At 41.3% G+C, this 21,573-nt stretch overlaps 1 protein-coding gene across 3 annotated transcripts in view; it reads left to right on the plus strand.

Moving 5' to 3' along the window:
• The window catches only part of TTC7A (tetratricopeptide repeat domain 7A), a 180,021-nt gene that overhangs the window by 126,205 nt on the left and 32,243 nt on the right, over positions 1-21,573 (plus strand). Inside the window, exons 19-20 of one of the 3 annotated variants that reach the window (XM_086745751.1) lie at positions 10,913-11,115; positions 15,977-16,282. The exons of 1 other annotated variant lie outside the window; for it this stretch is intronic. In XM_086745751.1, coding sequence (XP_086601877.1) covers positions 10,913-11,115; positions 15,977-15,997 — 224 coding nt within the window. In that variant the 3' untranslated portion in view covers positions 15,998-16,282. Of the gene's footprint in view, positions 1-10,912; positions 11,116-15,976; positions 16,283-21,573 lie in introns of those variants that run through there. One more of the 3 variants, XM_086745752.1, reaches the window with a different exon arrangement.

Genomic DNA, 21,573 nt, shown 5'->3' on the forward strand with positions numbered 1-21,573 from the left:
ATTTTATCCTTGACTGTTTGAATCTCCCGAGGACTTTTAGGTTGCATGTCAGTTTGAGACACTCAAGCAGAGATGCTACAGCGCAGCACATGAAGGGAAAAGAGAACACTGAGAAGGAACTCTACCCAGAGGCGATCTCCAAACTCGTGAAAGGGTTTTATGTAGGACACTTGATAAGGAATAGGGTTGCACAGCACATTCTGCCATTTGCATTTCAGGACTGATAGAAAGAGTTCTGACCCAGCAATTTTGCTCTTAAGAGACACAGCGTTTCTTTCACAACTGGGCCCACAGGTTGTGTGCCTGAAATTACATTTGAGTGCTGTGATTGCTTCTTAGATGTGTCTGCTACCATTTGCAATGAGCAAATGCAAAAAATGCAAAAGCAGAGTCCACTGGAACCTTGCTGAGAATTTGCTATTCTGTATGCAGGAGAAGCTTCCAAATTCTCATTTAGCTAATCTGCACAATTGACAATTCTCATGTAAAACATGCAGTCTCACCCTAATTCTCAGCAGAGATTTTTATAGCTGTTTTTGTGGGCCATTTTCTACCAGTTAGACTTCAGTTCTGGTACAAAATATATGACATTCTTTTTTGTTACAATTTGACTAACTATTAAAGAACAAAAGAAGTTACCTTATGGAATGCATCACCCTTTAAGTTAATCACATGTGTTCACTTAATGACTTGTGTGTATGTAAATTTCAGTGATGTGCTGTGAGCTTCAAAATCATTAGCAAGATTTTGCTTTATTTGATTTATGCTCGTGATTTAAGGCTGCAGAGGAGGCTGCTGGGGAGCAAAAAAACCTGAGTTTATTGTGATGAGAAGTCAGGTGTCTGTTGTCCATCATCCTGCACATAGCTCTAGGCAGTTTACATTTTTGCTGCTCTGTGAAAAGACAAAAGCAATAAAAACCTAGTGCTTGCTGTGACCTAGCTGTGAACTGCTACGATTACTTTTCAGTGTAAATTGAGTGCCTTTCTCAAAGGTGTTAATTAATTCTTTTAGATAGAATTTATTTTTAGAAGCTGTAACTTTTCTGTCCTGTTCTACAGGTTTTTAAAATCTGTTTGGTTCATGCTTACTTTTAACTGGACTTGAATCAGGATTGATGTTCTGAAAATGCATACTGTGACTGCTTTGTGATTTCATTACTGAAGTCAGTTGTTATGGAAGCATCTTAATGAGCCCTCAGTGAGGTACTGCCCATTCTTTTCTAGTAGTGTGGAAGTCGCTGCATTCTCTATCCTGAGGGATGAGGAGAGATGCAGGTATTTCAGGGCAGTCTTTACTTTCTGCGGAGAAGGGCACAGTGCCTGAATAGTTAGAGGATTTCTTTGAAGTGGGGCATATCTTACATTTGGTTTAGTGAGTGGAACAATCTGAAAGGGTGTCATTGACCCTCTGTACTAGAATCTTTTCCATCTGGAAGGAGGGGAAAGGAGAACAGGTCTACTCATAAGAAGTTAATGACTTCCACAATACAGATATTTTGTAAACAACAAATTAAACAGAAATATGTGGTTAAAAATAGTAGAGGTAGTCACATGCTTTTGCATTACAGCTCACTCTAAAATTTACAGCTGTGGAAAGCAACAGGCAATTACCATAACATTCTGATGCCTGCATCCGGAGTCCCTTCATATTCATTGTAGAGCTGCACCAGTATGCTGTAGATTTCTATCAGGTTTAGCTTGGACTTGTCCTTTTTCAGTCAATGACTCATCTTGTGACTCTAGGCAAGTTGCCTAACTTTCTCATACCTCTGTGTCCTGTCTCTAAAGGGAAAAAATGTTAATCTGCCTTTGGGAGATGACTCGTGTATTGTTGTTTTTGTTTTAGTCATTAACACTTTAACCTTTTGGGCCTGAATCATAAATCTTTAGATAAAACTATTACCATTTCCTAACCTCATACTACAGTAAATTTACAACAAAGCATCCGTCCCTTTCAGACACTAACAGGACGCAGCTGGCCATGTCTCTGTGCATGGGGATGGATTTAGAGCACCAGGCTGCAATCACGTCTGGGTTCCATTAGAGCCATTATAGTTCCTGTGCCTCCTCATATCCCGAGGCGTGAAAACTAATGGCCCCAACCAACTGATCTGGCTACAGCTTTCTGCACTTAGATTGGAAAGAGGTTTACAAAACCAGCTATCCCACAGCTATGTGAGGCTGTTGTTGCAGCCTCCCGGCATCTAGGCTGCAAAGCCAGCACATACGCTTGCAAGGGAACCGTTAGTGAGTGGTAACTGTCAGATGGCGCTTATGTGGGGGAATTGTTATTGTATTACCCTCCACCTGCAGCTGCAACAGGAGTTCCTGCTTTGTGCAGAAGCATCCTCAGTCCCTCAGAGCTGGAGAGCCCTTGTTGCGCTTCAAACAGGTCTCACAATTAGTGCATGAGAGTATGTGCATTCCCTTAACAGTGGCGGAAGGCAAGCGAGACTGTGAACCCTGTGCAAATAGTTAATCTCTTTGTCCTGTGATAAATATACTTATCTTGTGCATCAGAGGGCATTGACTTAGTGTTTTTATATGTAACTTTTCTGGGTTTATGACCAGCACAGTTATATGGGGAAGCAGCAGCTTGGGAAGTGCGGCTGCCCAGTCCAAGTGTGCTGCACTATACTGGATGCTGCACCTTGGCTTTCCCTGCGGCGATGCCTAGTTAACTTTGGCAAGCTAATTTTTTGTAGCTTCCTGTAAGCAACCAAAGAGCTACTCGATGGATCTGTGGTCTCCAGAAGGAGTCCTCTTGTTCTTTTTCACATATCCAAATAAAACTGTGACTTCTCACTGTTAATCTTATGTCCAGCCATCTCTTGTAGGACCAGTTGGGAGTACAGTCATCTGCAGCAGGGAACTTGGCATATTTCTTCAGTGGGCTTCCATTTCTTCCTGTTTTCCCTGCAGGTACTCACAGTTAACTTTGGAAGAGTATGAGATCTGCTGTCCCCAAAGACTAGAGAGGTGGTCCACTCCCTGCGGCAGGCGTGCTTAGAGGAATACTAATAGACATACTCTGTTTTCAAGTGTTCTGCAGCAAAGACTGTGATTAACATAGCTTGTATGGTCCCTTTTAACAATAACCTCTCAGTCCTCTTGAAATGTAATGGCTTCTTAAAAGGAGAGAGTTGTCTCATTAGGCTTTAACATTAATAAGCCTAAACATTATTGTTGGCTCCGAGACTGAGAAACAGCTCATTTGGAGGAGTGCTCAGGAAGGGTGCTGCAGTGCACATGCTGCTGTGGTGCAGCTCCAGGAGAGGTGGTCTTTATGCGATCCATATGCCTGTTTTTCTTCTTGGTTCTGCTTTTCATGACTGAGAGCTTAACCACTTTGAGAGGAGAGAAGGAACTTCCAAAGCATTGTTAAAGCTCGTTAACTCCTTCCACCTCTTGTTGCAAGAAGAGCTGCAAGGGGAATCCTAGAGATTACGGGTGATAATACTGCTTGTGTTACTAAGAGAAATGTCTGACCTAGGAACTATTTCTATCTCTTGTTTCCTTTTTAAAATCATGCCAGTACTGCTCCTTTCTGTTTAGAAAAATACAGTCATACTGTTTGGCTAAGGAGAATGTATTGGAAATGGTTCAAATTTATGACCAAAATTTACCTTCATTCGACATTTTAATAAGATCACTTTTGACCTGGAAAGCAAAGCGTGTCAGTACTGAAAAGAAATAGTTATAGTAGTTTTAAGCTCTTTGGGTAACTGGAGTGAATTATTATCTGAAGTATGTGTGATTATATTCCCGACAGTAATAACTGTATGCTCTATTTATATGGAGCATTTTAGAATGCTGCAAGCAAGTTTTAATAAGAGTTCTAATATTCCAGCTCCTATTGCTATATTATTTTAAGCTTTACTTTTAACTACAATGTCCACTCTGTTTGTCTTTACTAGTACTTTATATCTGACAATTTAGCTTCTTGACTAACCCAATACTTTACCAAATATGGCCACTCACAGCAAAGTAGGTCTGGTAATTTGATCTGAGATTGGCTAAATGCCTGCTAAAGGCAGTCTGTGAACCTCACCAGGTAGACCTAAGGCTAATTTAAAGGAGCATTTAAAGAAAAATTACTGGGATAACTATTCCACGTACTCACAGTGGGGCTGGAGTGGGCTACCCGCTGTCTCAGTAACATGCTAGAAGTTTACCCTAGGAAAAAAATATTATAATGAACATGCCATGAACGAGAAATGTAAAGAGACAGTGTAGCAGAGAACAGTGAGCTAATGGAAAAACATCTGCTCCCCCGAGTTACGTACAGCAGGAACTTTTTTTTTCCCCTTCACAACATGCTTGCGATTTATTTATTTTATTCCATATGGGCCAATTCCTGGGAAAAACGCTGTGTTAGAGGAGATGGGCTTTGTTCCACGAGAACGTGTCACCGAGGCCAGCAGGCTGGAATCTTCAACCCCAGCTGGCCTGCGGCCACGCAGCCGCACAGCGGGCGCCCCAGCAGCAGCCAAGGGCACGGCCGGGCCCTCCCTGCTGCCCCTCGGCTCACCCGGCACAGCTTGTATTTGCACAGCTTGCCCATGGGTGTTTAAATGCTCTTCCTTCCTGAAGCTTTTAGCGATCCTAAGCCTCCTCAAGTTATTAGCTCTGATATTAAAGGTGTTTATCAGGTTTGGGAGACATCTTTACTGACATTGCCAGAATAGCTGGGATCACATACTGTGCTGTGATGCAGCACTGGTTGTTGAAGCGATTCTAATATTTTTCTTTCTTTTTGTGTTTAAAAAAAAATGCTTTCAAATTTTAGAATTTCAAATTTAGATCTTCCCCGTTCGCTGCTTGAGCAGTTTTTGAGCTCCATAAGTGCTGGTGGTTTTTGTGGCTCTCTACAGTGACAGAAAGCAATGTGAAAAGCTGGAGCCTGGCGAGGGGGAGCGGGAGGGAGTCCTTTATTTCACAGCTGTCACTGAGGGGAATAAAGGTGTACTGCAAAGATGGCTGCCCTGCAGTCTTTACTTACTAGGAGGGATTAGGAACACTTCACACTGGAGTTAGAAATGGTAAAGTGCATTGGTTTGGTCCTCTTTTAAATGGTACTGGTGAATTTAAGAAGCCAGCAGTGGTTCTGCTAAGCCTTCTGGTTTAGCAAGCTCTGTGCTAGACTTTTTTCTGGTGCAGGCTAAGGATCACCAAATTCCCCATTTCTCTTCATCTGAATGTCCTCAGGGGGATACTAGGTTTTGATCTACACTCTCCGGCTTGGTTTATTTTATTTTCTATCAACAATTAATTTAAAAAGTCAAAAGGAACCTTAGCCTTGTATTGGCACAGGGCATTTTGGACTGCTTCCCCCCCTTCCTGAGGCTTCTGGATATTTCTCATTGCTGGAGCAGGACGTGAAACTTTGTGGCTGATAATCCGTTGGCATGGGCAGTCTTTAAAGAGCACATGCCATTTCTCGAAATCTGGGACATGCAAACGTGCACGTGTGTGAACACTTGCTAGTGAAGGATACAGGCAGCAGCTAGCAATGCTCTTTGTTAAGCAGTCTGTAGATCCTTTGCTGAGAGATGGAGGAAAACCTGTTGTGCTGCCAGTGGTACCCAGAAAATGACAGAGGGTACCAAATACTAGCATCTCCTCTGCTGCTCAGTAACTTGGGCAAATGATAGAGCATACACAGTCATGAAGAAGGAAGCAGGATATTTATTCATACCACAGAAATAAAATAGGAATTTATACTTGACAAGGCTGGAATATGAAGACTTAGAAGTCCTTTCTTTGACTATAGCCAGTAATATGTGTTTGAGGGTACAAGAGAACTCAGAAAGTGCCCTTTCAACAGAAGCATTTTTATGTCACCCTTATCAGTGGTGGCCATATTGCTTAGAAGATGGTGGCTTGCTTCCCCCAGCTGGAAAAGAGCTATTTCTTCACCAGTGACCAGGGCCCCACTTCACATAAAGGAGTAGTTTGACTGCAGTTGTGACTGCTCCATTTAGTAGAGTAGTTAGCTTGTGGTGGTTCTGTGTTGCTTCCAGAAATGTTCACTCTAATGCTGCATTTGTAAATAAGCTTAGTGGCCATTTCAGCATCTGTGAGACCCAAAGCTTGGAAATTTAAAGCAGGTCCCTGGACTCCAGTTAACTACCAGTTTGCATGCAGAGACAACCTTTGAGGATGTAAATCTGTTGCTTCATTCAAAAGAGCAAGGTGCTGAGCTCAGGTGGATGGGAACACGTGGCAGTTTCTGTTCTTCATTTCTGTATCAAAGGTTTCCATCAAATGAAATTCTTGCAGTCAGAGTACTGCTTGAGGAATCTTCCATCTAATCTCCCCGCAAATTGTCAAGCTACTGCGTGCAGGGTGGTGTCGTAATATGGAACAATGACTAAATGTCACCTGCCAGAAAGGAAAGGCAGTGGGGGAACCCTTTGTCACAGTAATAGCTCTGTATTCACAGCTGAAGGCAGAGCTGTCTCAGAGGAGTGGGTCTTTCCAGGTGGTTAAGGGCTGCTGCAGTAACAAGCATTAATAGCTCCTGAAGGCTGATGATGTGGAACAGAAGTCGCCTCCCTATACATCCTCACTGGTGCTCTCACCTTCTTCAAGTGAGAAGGGCTGCTTCCCCCTGTACTATCTTGCTGTCATCCGGCTGCATTGCGCCAGCCGTGTCGCTATGCAGTAGCAGTTTCGGGGTGGACGAGAGTAGTTGAGTGCTTTAGATCCGGTGGGCACACACAGCCGAGTGATGTGGAGCAGTCTCCTTGGGGGAGTTAGTGCTGCATCTTGGATAACACCGAACATGATTCTCAAGGAATGAAATTTTAACTCTTGGGTTGTTCACATCACAGAAATACATTTCAAATCCGTTTGACTTTTTGCCTAGAATTACAGTTGTTGCTGCTTCTGTGATGACAAGCACAATCGCTCTTGACACTGCTTTGAAACACTTAGGAAACTGGAAATCAAGTCAGTGTTCAAGGTCATGGCAGGCAAGTGTTCCTCAGACTAGCACTGGGATGCAGACATGGCTAGATTACATTGTTGTTACTCCTCTGATGGATTCCCTAACAGAGCTCTGTCAAGTAATTTATCTTTGAGGTGAAAAAAGGAGCCTGACTGCAGGAGACCCAGCTTTGTCAGTGTTCTGGGAAGCGCTCTTGGTCTGTGTGTTTCTTACCGGTCTTTGGAGAGTGAGTAGACGATATGCTTCTGGCAATTCTCACTCGATTAAGGATCTTCACTGTAGATGAGCTTAAATGCTAGCAGAAACAGCTGGAAGAACTAGGAGCTCATATTAGGAGCTAATGATAATCTGAGTGGACATGCATGCTGCTCTCAGGGACTAGGCCCAGCATTATGACTGGTGTATCAGTGGAAGTCTGCTTGCGAGTAAAGACAAAGGAGGCCACAGAGGCCTCTCACGAGAGGAGACGACAGTTGTTTGGAAGAACAGCAGAGTAGGCTGGACAGTACTGCAAGAGGGCACAGATGGGAAGCATAAGGTGAATATGAGAAAGAAATGAATCATGCTAGGCTGGACCTTGAAGTCAGCTGGGTCATGGTCTCAGTGGGTACAGGCCCAAGCTTTGGTTAGTGAATGAGGCGGTGCACGATTCATCCTGTCTTTGCCCATCCATGCAGTACACTGTCTCAGCCCACACCTTCAGTAAAAATGCTGAAATATTTCCCAGTAATCGTTCACATTTCTAGCGTTATTCCAGAGAGGCTAGTAGAGGAGGTGGTACATCCAGGATGATCATCTCTCTTTGCTCTGTAGGATTCAGAGACCCTTTGGTGGTACTTAGTTCAAAACAGAATGTAAATTTGTTTAAGTTTTTATGAAGATGGTCTTAGGTGAGAAACAGCAAGGACGCTTGCAAACATGGCCTTTAGATTCAAAGCTGCAAAGAATGTCAGTATCAAGAATGATGTCCACTTGAGGTTCATAAATGGTTTCCCTGAACCATTGAATTGCAGATCTTCTCTACCTATGTCAGCCTGAGGGGACACCCTCTGCTTTGGAGTGGAATTGGGTGCCATGTCTCTATAACAGAACTTCCTCACGAGGACTGCTGGTTTGGTTAGATGTTTATTTACAGCATGATTAGGTGATAAAAGGAGATGGGCTGAATAATGCAGGGGACAGGAAGTTGCTAACCCAGGTAACACAAAGGCAAATGTTTCAGTACTTTCAGTGCTGTTGAGACATTACCATGATAAATTTAATGGGTCCTTGGTTTTTGGTTTTGGTTTTTGTCTTTAGCTGTGTTTTTATTCCATGTTGCCTAAGTGCATCTTGTTAATCTGTAAATAAAATGGGTATGTAATAGAAGTTAAAAGTGAGTTTACAGAACACATTTTAATGCAGGCCTGAGCGATTTCCCTTAATGTCTGATTTTAGCTGGGTGGCTGCACTCCTTTCCTTTTCTAACCCAAAGGCACCTCTCTCATTCTTTTTTTTTCATGCAGATTAGGTGGCCTACACTATTAAGTCGTCTTTTATTGACTATTGAGCCTGCAAAGAAATGGACTGAACTTTAATATGCTACATTACCATACCATAAAATACAATTTGTAGATCTTATTTAGATTCTGTGTTGCTGCACTTCCTCTAAATAATTGTTATTACTGAAGAAGATTTACGGGTACCGTTGAAAGAAAGAATAAGTACTCTCCATTTTGTATGCATTGAAACACCAGCTGTGCGTGATTTCACATCTAAACTCCCTTGCTCCCGATTCTTTTGTGAAATGAAACAAGTCACCTTATGCCACTAGTTGCTAATAGAGCTTTTAAGATGGCAGTATCCAGAACTTCTGCTGACTTCAAACAGTGCCAGGATTTCACCTCTTCTTTTGTGACACTTAGTTTGTGCTAAGCTTGCAAATGAAGCATTTATCTTCAGTCTGTGAATCCTCACTTTGCACATCCCTGCCCTCATTATTGCCGCATGCACAGTGTCAGCTGCTGTGCAGCTCTTTGCCGGAAAACGCTCTGTTCCTTCAGAAGTGCAAGTAAAATATTGATATCCCACAAACTTTTGAGTAAGGCTGCGCGCATGCTCAGCTTGACAAGGTGCATGGCCTTGCTCTCTGTTATTATAGATAGCTGCAGCCTCTTGGAGCCAAGGGAAGGGATGCATGCTGAGATCTTATAATTATTAACCATAAAGAAATGTCTGTCAGTCACTCTTAAAGAGTATAGCTCTTGCCAAGAACTAATGTTTTGCTCATGTTGACAGCCTTGGAGAATGACATTTATCTGTAGCACAGCCTAGGAATGGCTAAGAAATATTTGAGCATTTTCTCAACAATGTCTTGCCCTTCTTCTAGAAGGACAACTTCAGAAGTGGAAGGGTGTTATTTCAGTATACAATTGTTTCTGGTGTGCCGATAGAGGTGCTATTTGTTGTCCCAGTCTCATGTCAGACAAGTCAAGGAGGAGCCTTTCAGTGGTTGGGCAAGACTGCCTTTGAGATGCTCTCCTGCTCACCTCTACCCAGCAAGCTCCATGTCAGGATGCCAAGTCGCCACAGTCATCTGGGTCTCCTGGAATTGTGAAACTGACAGAGTTCCAAAGCTATTTAAGAGGAATTTTCAGGTTAATTTCCCTTCTCACCGAGACTTCCTGAGAATATTCACTACCTTTAACAATCAGGGCATTTAATGTTTTGTCTAATTTCAGAATTATTTATCTAAATCTGGAGCCTGAATTAGTAATTTTGAAATGGACTCTTGAACAGTCAATACTTACCGCATTACCACATCAGTTTAAGAAAAAAAAAAATACTTTGAGTTTTTGCAGTGATAATGTGTAGAACGCAAACAGATTATGGACCAAAGAGCAACGGCTATTGTATGAAGAGCAAGAATTGCTTTATATACATACATACATACATATATACATATCTCTCTAAAAACAGAGTTTCCCTTTTCAGTTGCATATGGCAGAGAAAATTGAGTATCATTTTTGAAGCTTTTTGCAAAGATTTAATGCATGATAAATCTAGAATTAGAATAGACTATTTCAGTTGGAAGGGACCTGCAGTGATCATCTAGTCCAACGATGATCTAGTCCAAATCCTGAGAAATGTTTAGCCATGAGATATGTTACGAAATTTGTTTAACATGAGAAATTATTTGATTAAAAAATTGACAGTCAAGCACATTAGTTTGCCTGTTGCATTTTGGTTTTTTCTAAGAAAACCACTAAGATAGTTGCTGATAGTTGAAGAAAGGAAATGACTGAGCAGTGTCTTCCAAGAGCGCTCTCTTGTTTTTCTGTAGAGTATGCATGAGGAAGTAAATGTGTGAATAAACAATATAAATAAGTCTCAATGATAAAAGCCTTTTGAGGTTAATAGTCTCTGAAAAGTTAAGAGACAGCTATCTCATAAACTAGACAAATAAGCAGAGAGAAACACTTCTAATAATCTTTTAAAATGTGGAAATACTCTTTTAAATAAGTTATCTAATGTCCAGCTCAGTCAGATGTATCCTATTACTCTGACATGTTTAAAGTTCTCAGTAGACAGTGATAGCGTATTCTGTTCTTTTTTTCCCCCAGATTATTTGGAAATACATATGATGGCTCCAAGTGGCTACCAGCCCTGCTTCCTTAGGGCTCAGTTCAGCACTGTTTACATTCCTGATTGAGGAATCCTTAAGGCCGTCCTCTGTCAGGACAACACCTAAAGATGTCTATGAACATCTGTATAGAGTCCTTAGCATTCCAAGAGATGCATTCAGTGAATCCACTCGTGATAGTAAGCACTAACCATAGTAGTAAGCACCGTGCAGGACCATGACCTCATGTTTTAATATGCTTAAGGGAGATGATATGTAATTAATGTGAAGAAAGGTCTCTGACTTATTTCAACTAATGGTAGGATGGTTTTTGTTTTTGTTTTGTTTTGTTTTTAGCTGAACTCTTCATGGAACAGCAGCATCTCAAAGAAGCAGGCTTTTGTATCCAGGAGGCAGCTAGTCTTTTCCCCACGTCTCATGCTGTACTGTACATGCGTGGGAGGCTTGCAGAGATGAAAGGCAATTTGGAGGAGGCTAGGCAATTGTATGATGAAGCGCTCACAGTGAATCCAGCTGGAGTGGAAATTATGCACAGCCTGGTGAGTTTGCAGGGGCTCAGCTCCATTATAGTATTTATGTTCCTGATTAACTGTAATAAGAGGGGAGAGGGCTCATGCTTGCTCTGGATGCCATTGTCTTCCTAATCCTGAGAGCAAGTGACTGTTCCAAGAATAAATTGGGTAGCTTGAACCTCTATTTTAAGACTGGATTGAATGTTTTTAACTAATTACGACTTGTGTCAAAAGTAAATATTTTAATTGACAAAGGCTGATAGTTTTGGAAGTCAATTCACAGCTTTGTCTTTTCTGCTTTTCCTACCAACTGTTGTGCGTTTTAAATAAGCAGTACACTGATGTTTGAAAGATCTGAACTAAACAACTATAGAATACAGATACATGCAGGGTTTGTAAACCTTGGGCTGGAGTCTTGTGTCTACTCAAATCAAGATAAACTATGAGTTTATGAGGAAATTAAACTGTTATTGTCTTAAGCTTCAGCTTAGCTCCAACCTTGTGTAGGGGCAGTGACTCTGCATTTGTGGGGTTTTTTGGTAACACTGCTATTCAGCAAGTATTATTTCATCCCCAAAACAAACTTATTTACAGGCACAGGGCCTAGAGCTTAATAATAATAATACAGGGAGCTTTGTGGAAGACCAAAACTCACTTCTTTTACAAAATTAGAGCAGTTGCTCATATTGCATCAACTGTATGTCTTGTTAACCATAGCCCTTACTAGGTCTCAGGGATTTTAGAAGTCTTTCTTGACTATATTAATTTTTACAGGAATTTTATATCCGTGCGACTACTTTGTGTCTTTGCTATCAGACTTGTATTTCCTGGCATAAATTTGGTCCTGATGAGGTCTGCAGGCAACTCCAGAACTGAAGGGGTATCAGTGCACAAGAGGACAAATGTAAAGTGAAGTTATAATTGAGAGAAAACAGTAGAACCTACAGGCAAGAGATGAGATACCTCATAATAATGAATGTTGAGTGCAAAACTAGCAAATGAATAGCTGGTGCGTATGTCAGGAGAAGGTTACAAAACAGCTATACACGTATCTGGCTTATATGGTGCAACAGTCTTACTTTGCTGTGATCCATCCTCTGCAAAACCAGTTGGTAAAAACCTGGCAAGATGGAATGACATTCTTTGCTCAGTTAGTGTCATGATTTCAGACAAGTCACTGATATCAGAGCAGTTATCAAGTTAGATGCCAACATGGTACTAATAGTTTTCATTTTTGTCTTATTTTATGGGCAGAACCACACATTCCCATTTCAGTTCCTTGCAATTTTCTGAAACTATAGTCATTTGGAATAAAGATTTCTGAGATGCACACCTGCTCTGGCCAGTTTACTTTGGAAAACATCACCCAGCATGGCTTAACTGTTTCTGAAAACGAGGCTAAAGAGCAGACCTTAAAGTCTTCTGTGACACCTTCTTTACTGTGCTTTAGGTCTCAGGTTTTGTCAGGAATGGGTAGTCTTTGTAATGTATTAGTGTGCTTTTTACCATTCTTGTGAAAATCCTTCCTAGGTTATCCAAGTTAAAAAACAGATTCTATACATGCTTAGTAGATGTGTATTTCTGAAACCTCTAAGGAGTCTGTGAATGCTCATTCCCCTCAATGCCCAGTAGGCTGCATCATCTCTTAGTCAAGGGATAGAAGTAAAATTTAGGAGAGGTGAAAAAAGACATTGAGATGGGGAATTTGGGAGCAGAGACTCACTCCATCAGCAAGTAGGGAAGAGGAAAGATAGACTCAGTAACAAAGTGAGAGAAATAAGGATAGATAGAAAAGAAGGTAAGAGAGGTAACACTGGATCAGACTGGATAGATAGGAAGAATGAGACTGGATTGAGGAACCAGGCCAAGACACATAGGTTGAAAGATGGGCGTGTTGGAAAGGATTAATTAAAGGGGTCAGTCTTACGAAAGAGACAAAGGAGCATGAACCTTTAAGAGTACTTCTACTCCATAGCCTTCAGTCTCCTTAAAATTCTGAATCTTCCCATCGTGGTGCCATCAAATATCAGTGAAAATCACTTGCTTAAGTGTGTGCCTCATCTCCTTTAGCTTGGCCATGGTAGCAGCCTGTGTTTTACACCTGTTAGCTAAGATAGCAAAGGTCTGCTCATATCCCCGCTGATCCAAATCATGGCAGTTGTTATAAGATGCCACATAATGGCAGTCCCTTGTATTTTTCCAAAAGCTAGGAAATTGTACGTAACAAGTTAGAAACATCTGATGAGCACTATAGAAAAGCCTGTAAAGAAATTAATCATTCTGCCTTCAGAACAGAGCTGGAATAATGTGCAGTAAACAAGACTTTTAGGGCTATGCATAGAATAAAAAGGGCAAAAATAAAATACTGAATGGCTGCTAGCTAAGTGATTTTTGTCCTGTGTACTGAATGAGACAGTGTCCCCATGGAGAACTTAAGACTGGGTTTATACAATTGAGGATATTATGTAACAAATGGTAAATTCTGCCTCTCCTTGAGGCCATAAGAAGACTGGATGCCTTTCTGAAATGTATATGTTAGCCAAGTACTAGCTGTACTGTTATTAAAAATACAAGTTTTTGAGCACAGTATGTTCAGTCCCCTACCAGAGGGAAATCTATGTCTTGGATTACGCAAGAGGCCAAACTAGATTATCAGCTAGTTCCAAGTGGTTGAAACTAGGCAAGACACACACACAGGCAGTGGAAATTAAGTTCTCACATGCTGTTTCAGTGCTGGTCTTCCTAAACATTTGAGTACATAGCTTTCCCACTGTAGTAATACTGTTGCGGATGTGTAATAATTTAGGGAAAAAGGGTCTGGTTATGACAATCACTGTTTGACTTAGTGCAATTGCCATCCAACTGACCTAGTCCACTTTAAGGGAAAACTCTGCTGTAGACAGTGCCGATTCTCCCTGGTGTATCTGCATCAATTAGCAAAGTAGTCATGTCTGTTCCCCTGGGCTCTCAGAACTGGGTTGTCAAAGCTATATTTGGAAAATTCCAACCTGAAGAGTGTTGCTTGCTTTAAATGAAGGGCACAGATCTAGCCATGAATGGGTCCATCGGGTGTCAATAACTTCACTTTTACACAGGGTAGAGTCCACCATAATAAACGCAAGCTTTTCTTCTGCGTAGCTGAGAACAGCTGCATTTTACTGTGGCTGTAGGGTGTTTACACTAGCTGTCAGATCAGCGTGCTTTCCATATAAAGCACGCTGCTGTGTGGAACAGCAGCACCGTACAGCAGGACTGCAGTTCTGAGCGCATCGGATGAGGTGGGTAGCACGCTCTGCTTCACAGCAGGAGCTGTTGGCAGTTGGTGTCCAATACTGTGGTAAGTAAACCACAGGCACATTGAAAATACCACATAGTTATGCTGCTTCTTGCTAGCACTTGCAGTTTGTAAGTGATGCCACAGGATCCTTAAGCCTGTATTAAAAATCCACCAATGGGCTGTACAAAGTAGATACTACTGGCTAAGACCTAATCTAAGGAAGCACATTTGTTGAAGAGTTCTGTTTTCATTTGGGAAAAACACATAGAATCAGTTTTGCGGGCTATAGGGGCATACTTACATACCAAAGTACTCCTGTTGATGTGTGGAGCAACTCCTTTGTTTGAACAACTGTTTGCTGTCAGAAACAATTCACTTGGCTTAGCCCTTAAAAACTGTACGTACTGTAAGGCCACAGGTCTCTTTAGGAAAGACGACTTACTAGGGTTTTTTTTCCATATTTCTCCTTGTTCCGTCTCACATGTTTCTGTCTTCTCTCCCTTTACTAGAACAGCCCTGTTCTTTTCTTCTTCCCCTTCACAGGCTCCTTCTGTGGCCTGCTTGCAAAGATCGTAGAGCACTTCTTCTCAGGGAGGCTAATGGAGTTGCCACTGAGTAGGTGTCTTCACAGGTCCAGAAATAAGAGCTTTAGCCCATATCCCCCCGTCTTACACTGTGCCTGGCCATGCCTGGCCATACCAGATGCTAATCTCTGACAGCACTTTTCTACACCAAACTACTACTGCTTACTTCTTTCAGTATGTACCAAATTTGGTTATATAACATCATGATATCCACAGCTTTGGGATGGTGATAACAAAACTGACGTGTGCCCAACTAAGTCAGAAAATAGCACATAAGCCGCGGCAGATGACACCTCCTTGTAAAGTGATACACAACTCTACCTACCTGTATGTCACTAGAGAAAGACAATGAAATTTCCTAGTTCCCAGCCACAGTGCATTCAGTACCATTCTCCCTTTTGATTCAGAGGAGAAAATTAATGCCAGTATGTTGGATTTGAGCCCTAAAGCTCCATACATAATATTGCACGATAAACTAAAAAACATACTGAGATATTCAGAAGACACCTGCCCAGCGTGCATCTCGCATAGCACTTTGTTGAGTTAGAGCAATTCTCAACATGTTTTAGTTCAGGGAAGAAAAAAGAGAATCCTATATTTGAAAGTGAAGGAAACAGACATCCTCAACTCCATCATTATGCCAAACAATCAAAAAATACCATCAAAACAAAGAAAAAAAATCAGCTTGACTCATATTTGAGTCTTATTGATTGCAGTGGAAGATTGTAATGATTCCTCGGTTCTCTTGAAGGCTGGGGCAAGGATGATAAGGTTGTTATCAGGATGCCATGTAGCTGTCTGCACTGCCTCATCCCTATGCTTGATAGCAAACCAAAGTGAAATATATATTAGGTTTTGTTGGAAAGCAGTCTTTATAAATGTATTTCTGTGTTCTGTTGTGACCACATAAATGGGTGGAAAACATAATCTAGTGAAAATGTATTTGATTTGTTCCATAATCAAGTCAAATAGAATATACGGGTAACACCGGCTATGCTAATCATGAGAGTTCTGCTTTTTCTTACAGAGACTGCACCACAAAACGTAAGATTGGCAGCCATCCTGAAGGGCTTTACAGTCACCTAGTACCCTCCAACTGAGGTTGGAAAAACCATCTTCCCACTCACCTGAGTTTAAGTCACCTAAGTTGGGCCAACAAATTGACTGTAGACTGTTTTGTGTGTGAGCTTTGTATTCTGGGATTAGTATAGATTTTGGCCTTTCCCCAGGAAGGCTTGGTTGTTTTTTGGGAAAGGTCCTATGGGAAATGCAGTTTGGAGGTATCAGCCACATAGCAGAATCATGGAATGGTTGAGATTGGAAGGGATGTTGGGAGATCATCTAGTCCAAGCTCCTGCTCAAGCAAGTTCAGCTAGAGCAGGGTACCCAGGACCATGTCCAGCTGCAGTTTGTGTGTCTTCAAGGGTGGAGACTCCACAGCCTCTCTGGGCAACCTGTTACAGTGTTTGATCACCCTTACAATAAACAAAGCTTTATCTTATGTTTAAATGGAATTTCTTGTCTTCCAATTTGTGCCCATCCAGTCACTGAGGATACCACTGAGGAGAGTCTGCTTCCGTCTTCTTTACAGCTTACCATCAGATGTTTAACTCTATTGATAAGGTCTCACCTGAGCCTTCTCTCTTCTGCAGGCTGGGCGGTCCCAGCTCTCTCGGCTTCTCCTTGTTTATGACACATGCTCCAGTCGCTTAATGATCTCAGTGGCCCTTTGCTCTCCAGTAGCTCCGTGTCTCTTGTACTGAGAAGCCCAGAACAGGACACAGTACTCAGGTGTGGCCTCATGAGTGCCGAGTAGAGGGGAAAGATCACCTTCCTCAACCTGCTGGCAACGTTCCTCCTAACGCAGCCCAGAATACCGTTAGCTGCCTTTGCTGCAAAGGCACATTGCTGGCTCATGGCCAGCTTGTTGTCCACTCGTTCTTTTTCTGCAAAGCTGCTTTCCATCCAGTCATCCCCCCAGAGTGAAACTGAAGCTAATACCAGGATTTTTTTCCTGGAAGTGGATACTTAACATAACATTGGCATGACTACTGGGTCAGACCAGAGGTTCCACTAGTCCTCCTCTCCCACAGCATCACCAGGAAGTACCTAGGAAAGAATGAGAGCAGGGCAGGCGTATATGGTACTTCTAAGGTTATGACTTAGCTCAGGAAAATCCTGAAGTAGACCTAGATTCTGCTTGATTAGTAATGCACAGTGGACTCCATGAATTTGTCTTGAGCCTGTGTTAGCTCTCAGCATTCACAGTACCCTTTGGCAAGGAGACTCACAGGTCTGCTTTCTGCTTTACAAAGAACTGCCAAATTTTGTATGTTCTGGGCACAGCTCTTCCTAGCCACACTGGTGCATGTTGTTCTTATTTTGGAAGTTATAACACACCACCTATTCTTACTCAGTCCCCCTCCCATGACTGATTTTATGGTTATCTATCACCAAACCAGTCCCATTCCTTTCATTATTGTCATTGCCTCTCTCTGAACTTCATACAGTTCTTTTTAGGCTGAGAGGCTAGAGCAAATAATGCACTTACGAAAAATTAGCTTAGTTTCAAATGCAGTGTTGTATGCTGAGTGTTAAAAAAAAACCCTCACTGTCCTGTGATCTTCTACTCATATAATGATTACCGCTATACATTTTCATAAATATGCAATGGTCTATTTCAGATATTTTGTATTAACCTGATCTTGTTATCACAGCTCTGTTTCCCTGTCCTTGTGCCTGGAGGGGCTAGATTTTTTTTGAACAGTCATGATCTCTAATGAATGAATTGTGATTTATAATAGCAGTGAGCAGTGGAACGGTGTTGTCCTGAGTCCTTGCAGACATGTCAGTGTCCCAGTTTGTGAATACAACACAGCCAGCAAGCATGCAGTTCTAGTCTTTGATATATATTCTTCATTCTGCTTGCAACAGACATCCTTTTAGCTGGTGGAATAAAAATTTCTGTCTGCTGGTAATGCTAGAAGCTGAAAAGCTTGCTTTGAGAACAGATTTTTGTGTAGATTATGTTCCTTTTGCCTAAGATAGGTACATTGCTTTTGATCAGATTTAAGCATTTAAAAACTATATGATGCTTTGTTTAAATCTTCTCTTAATTGTTCAGTTGGATGCAAGGGCTGAGTAAAAAGAAAGAACCTTTACAAAGAGTCTCGGACTGTTTAATTTTGTCTTCATTGTGTACTTAGGATGCAATTTCATGTTCATTTTAGTAGAAGAGTCAACCTATTGTCTCCAGACTCGCATTTGGTAGCATCAGGATAATTTGAAGACTACCGTTTCCACTGATTAGAACATGGAAATGAATTATTTCTGTTCATTTATTTCATTTTACCTCACAGTATGGTGCATGCATCCTTGTTTTCAAAGGCATCCATTCACATAATAAAAACATGGGTTGATTGCTTAATATTTTTAAGGATGACATGCATTACTTCCTTGGGGATTTGTTTCATACTGCCATGAAGTAATCATATAAATCATGAGGCAGATTCTCAGCATGGATAAATTGTCATAGCTCCATCACACCAAGGTCTGTATGGCTTGTACAGTAGCTAAGGACCCTAATTAAAAGCATTTTTACCTTGAAAGCTGAAGTTCAAATGCTTTCTATGCTTAAATGTGGGAACAAAAGAGTATAGTTTTCACATTAATAGAGTTATTTATCATCTAAGGAGCTGCTTTATGTCCATAGTTTATCCAATTTGTTTGCTATTTTGTAGATAAGTCTGTTTTCATTTTCTAGTGACATTTCTTGCTCAGTTTTTTTTATATTTGTGTACAGAGAATTGAATGTCACCATTAAAATGCATCTCCCTGTAGTTTGAAAAACTGTGCATTTGTCCTCAGTGTAATTAGGTGGATAATTGTATCTGGAGACATAGTGAGTGACCTAGGTTTTGTCTGTTCTGGAGGTATCTCTTCCTAGCTGTGTTTGATGCTCCTCTGCTCTTGTTTTGGCAAAGATGCTAAGCAGAGTTAGGGGCTGGGTAATTTTGATTAAGTGGCCGGCTGTACTACTTTTGTGATATTGAGAATGGTTTTCATTATCGTAGCTACTACTTAAATACTTCAAGGGAATCTTTAAGAAATTGTTGTCATAAGAACTTGAATTTCAGTAGATAATGACAGCAAAATGAATTTCTAACTGTTCTTTGGCATACAAAACAATTGAAGCTTTACTAGTAACACTATTTTAAAAGGTTTTTTCCTTAAGTACATAGATACATTCAGTTTATTACTTTAAATATTTTTGGATGGTATCAGATGTGTTTTTTATTTATATTTAATATCCAGAATTTCTGTATGTAAAACATGCTTCAAGAGAGGGTTATGTTAAGGTTTTGATGTATGTATTGACTATAGTTTCTGATTACATTGTGTCTATGTGATCCTAGGTCGCTGTGGCTTCTGAGTTGTAATAGAGTAAAATGCATAGAAATAGAAAAATAAAAACCAGCATCGCAGATTAAAGTACTTATGCCGTGTCCTCCAAACCTGAGAAGCCACAAGCCGTGTCATTAGGAATGTTTGTGGGGAATGCTGACACAGAGGCGATTTCTTGGTGTTCTGGAGAGAGCGAGATAGAGCACCCAAAGCAAATGTGTGAGAGCGAGCGGGCTCCCGGTTTCTCTTCCCAAGCTGAGCACCATTTCATGGTTTGTATCAAGACACTTCAGGCTAGGGCTTTGCTACTCTTGTGCAACAGGGTGGGTCCTTCCTCTTCCAGAGAGCAAAGGACTGCGACTCGGTCATTTTCCATTGAAGGCAATTCAGTGAAGAGGGCTGGGGAGGAGGTGGAGCCCTGGCTCTCGCCATCCCCAGCACCGCCAGCTCCGCTGCACTTTCAGCTGTGATTATGTGTCACACTTCACTCTAAACCTCTGTAAAACGGGGATGAAGCTACTAATCTACTTCATCTGGGGTTTGTGGAGCTTAATTAATATCTGCACATACTTTCAGATGACAGGAGCTCTGTAAGCGCGAAATCTTATTTATTCTAATCATATGTCTTTATTCCTATGGTGCTTTGTTCATTTGGGCTTTTGGACTGCAAATTATTTTGGGCAAAGTGCTGCGACTGTTCAGCACAAATGATGTGCTTTACAGCTCTGAGTACCGTTATGTCCCTAAATGTAAGCAGTGATGAAAACATTATTGCAGTGGGAGTGGGATTTAGGAGGCAGATCTGTGAACTCTTTCTTCCTCTCACAAGGATTTGTTTTCATTAGAGGAGTCTGCCTTGCCCTCCATTGTATTGATAAATTGTTACAGTGGTGCTGTGAAGGACGGAGTAAACAGAACCAAATGTGAATCTGAGGACTTTCTAGCACAGCCCTCTTCCCTTCCTGGGGATAAGATATGACACCTGAAAAAAATAGCTTTTTGCAGGGGGAGCAGGAAGAGTGCGTCCTTTCTCTGACAGTGAATGTATCCTTCTGCTCTGCAAATTCAGTGCACGCAGAACATCTTTGTACCAGTACAGTTCTGCAGTTTCCCCTGGTGAGAAGGGTTTGGGATTTTTTAAGAGAGAGATGACAGACCTAAAGGTAGAAAAAGCATTTGAGTAGACAGCCATTACAAGCCATTTCCAAAAATGGAACAGCCTTGAACAAAGTGCCTTTTTTTTTTTTTCTTTCCTTAAGTAATTAAGTAGTAGTGGCAGTCAACAGGAGATTCTAGCAACCCAAAGGAAGACCAGTGACGTCTTCTGTGATGCAGCTTGGAGAGCTACAGACTCTGGAACTCAATTAGGCCTACCTAATATGGAGCGTACAAGAAAACACTGGAAGGGTGAATTTGCTAAGTCCTAGTCTCCAGTCGGATATTTTTGGACTACTCCAATAGTACAAAACATTTAAATAGTTTATTCCAGCCCATAAGTTTTTCCTCGATGTGAGGAAATCCCTGTATGCTGTTAACAAATTTTCTCATGATTTTTTTTCTGTTCAATGCACTGCATTTCTCCAGTACATTTGAAGAACAGGCAAATGCTGATATATAGGTGTATAAGAGAAGGGGACAGGAAAGAATTGGAAGGGACATAGAAGACACAGCAAAAAGCAGACTGCTGCTTACTGTAAAATACTGATGTAAAGCATTGACCCCTCAGAGACAGTTAAAAATCACTTATTTTCTCTTCCATTAGCTGTTCAACAGGTTGTTTCTTCCTTTTCTGTCCCTCTCTGCCTTGCAGATTTCTGCAGGAGATGAGCCCAACCTTGATTTGCCCCAGAAGGTTCTTTCAATGTTATTTATTTGCTATTTTATCCAAGAAAGGTAAAATTTACTACTAAAAACCTGAAAGTGCACTTAGGTCAGAAGCTTGTTCCAGTGGTGTTGAAGGAGTGTCTGAAAACAACAGAACAAAAAATGCAGGGCCAAGAAATTGGGAGAAACTCTTCAGCACTTTGGAAAATTCGACTCCTGAGGCAGGAACTTAATCCATGTTTCCTGTTTGTTCTTTGTGACATCTAAATTTGTGCGTATTTTACGTGTTGAAAACACTCCTCTTGCTCCTTTCCTCTTGTCCTTCCCCATGTTTCTATAAAGCTCCAGTCTATCAGTGAGCAGCTGTTTAATATTGCTAATGTTACTTTTGCCTAT

This window comes from Chlamydotis macqueenii, chromosome 3 (genome assembly GCF_036417535.1).
Source record: "Chlamydotis macqueenii isolate bChlMac1 chromosome 3, bChlMac1.mat, whole genome shotgun sequence".
NCBI lineage: Eukaryota > Metazoa > Chordata > Aves > Otidiformes > Otididae > Chlamydotis > Chlamydotis macqueenii.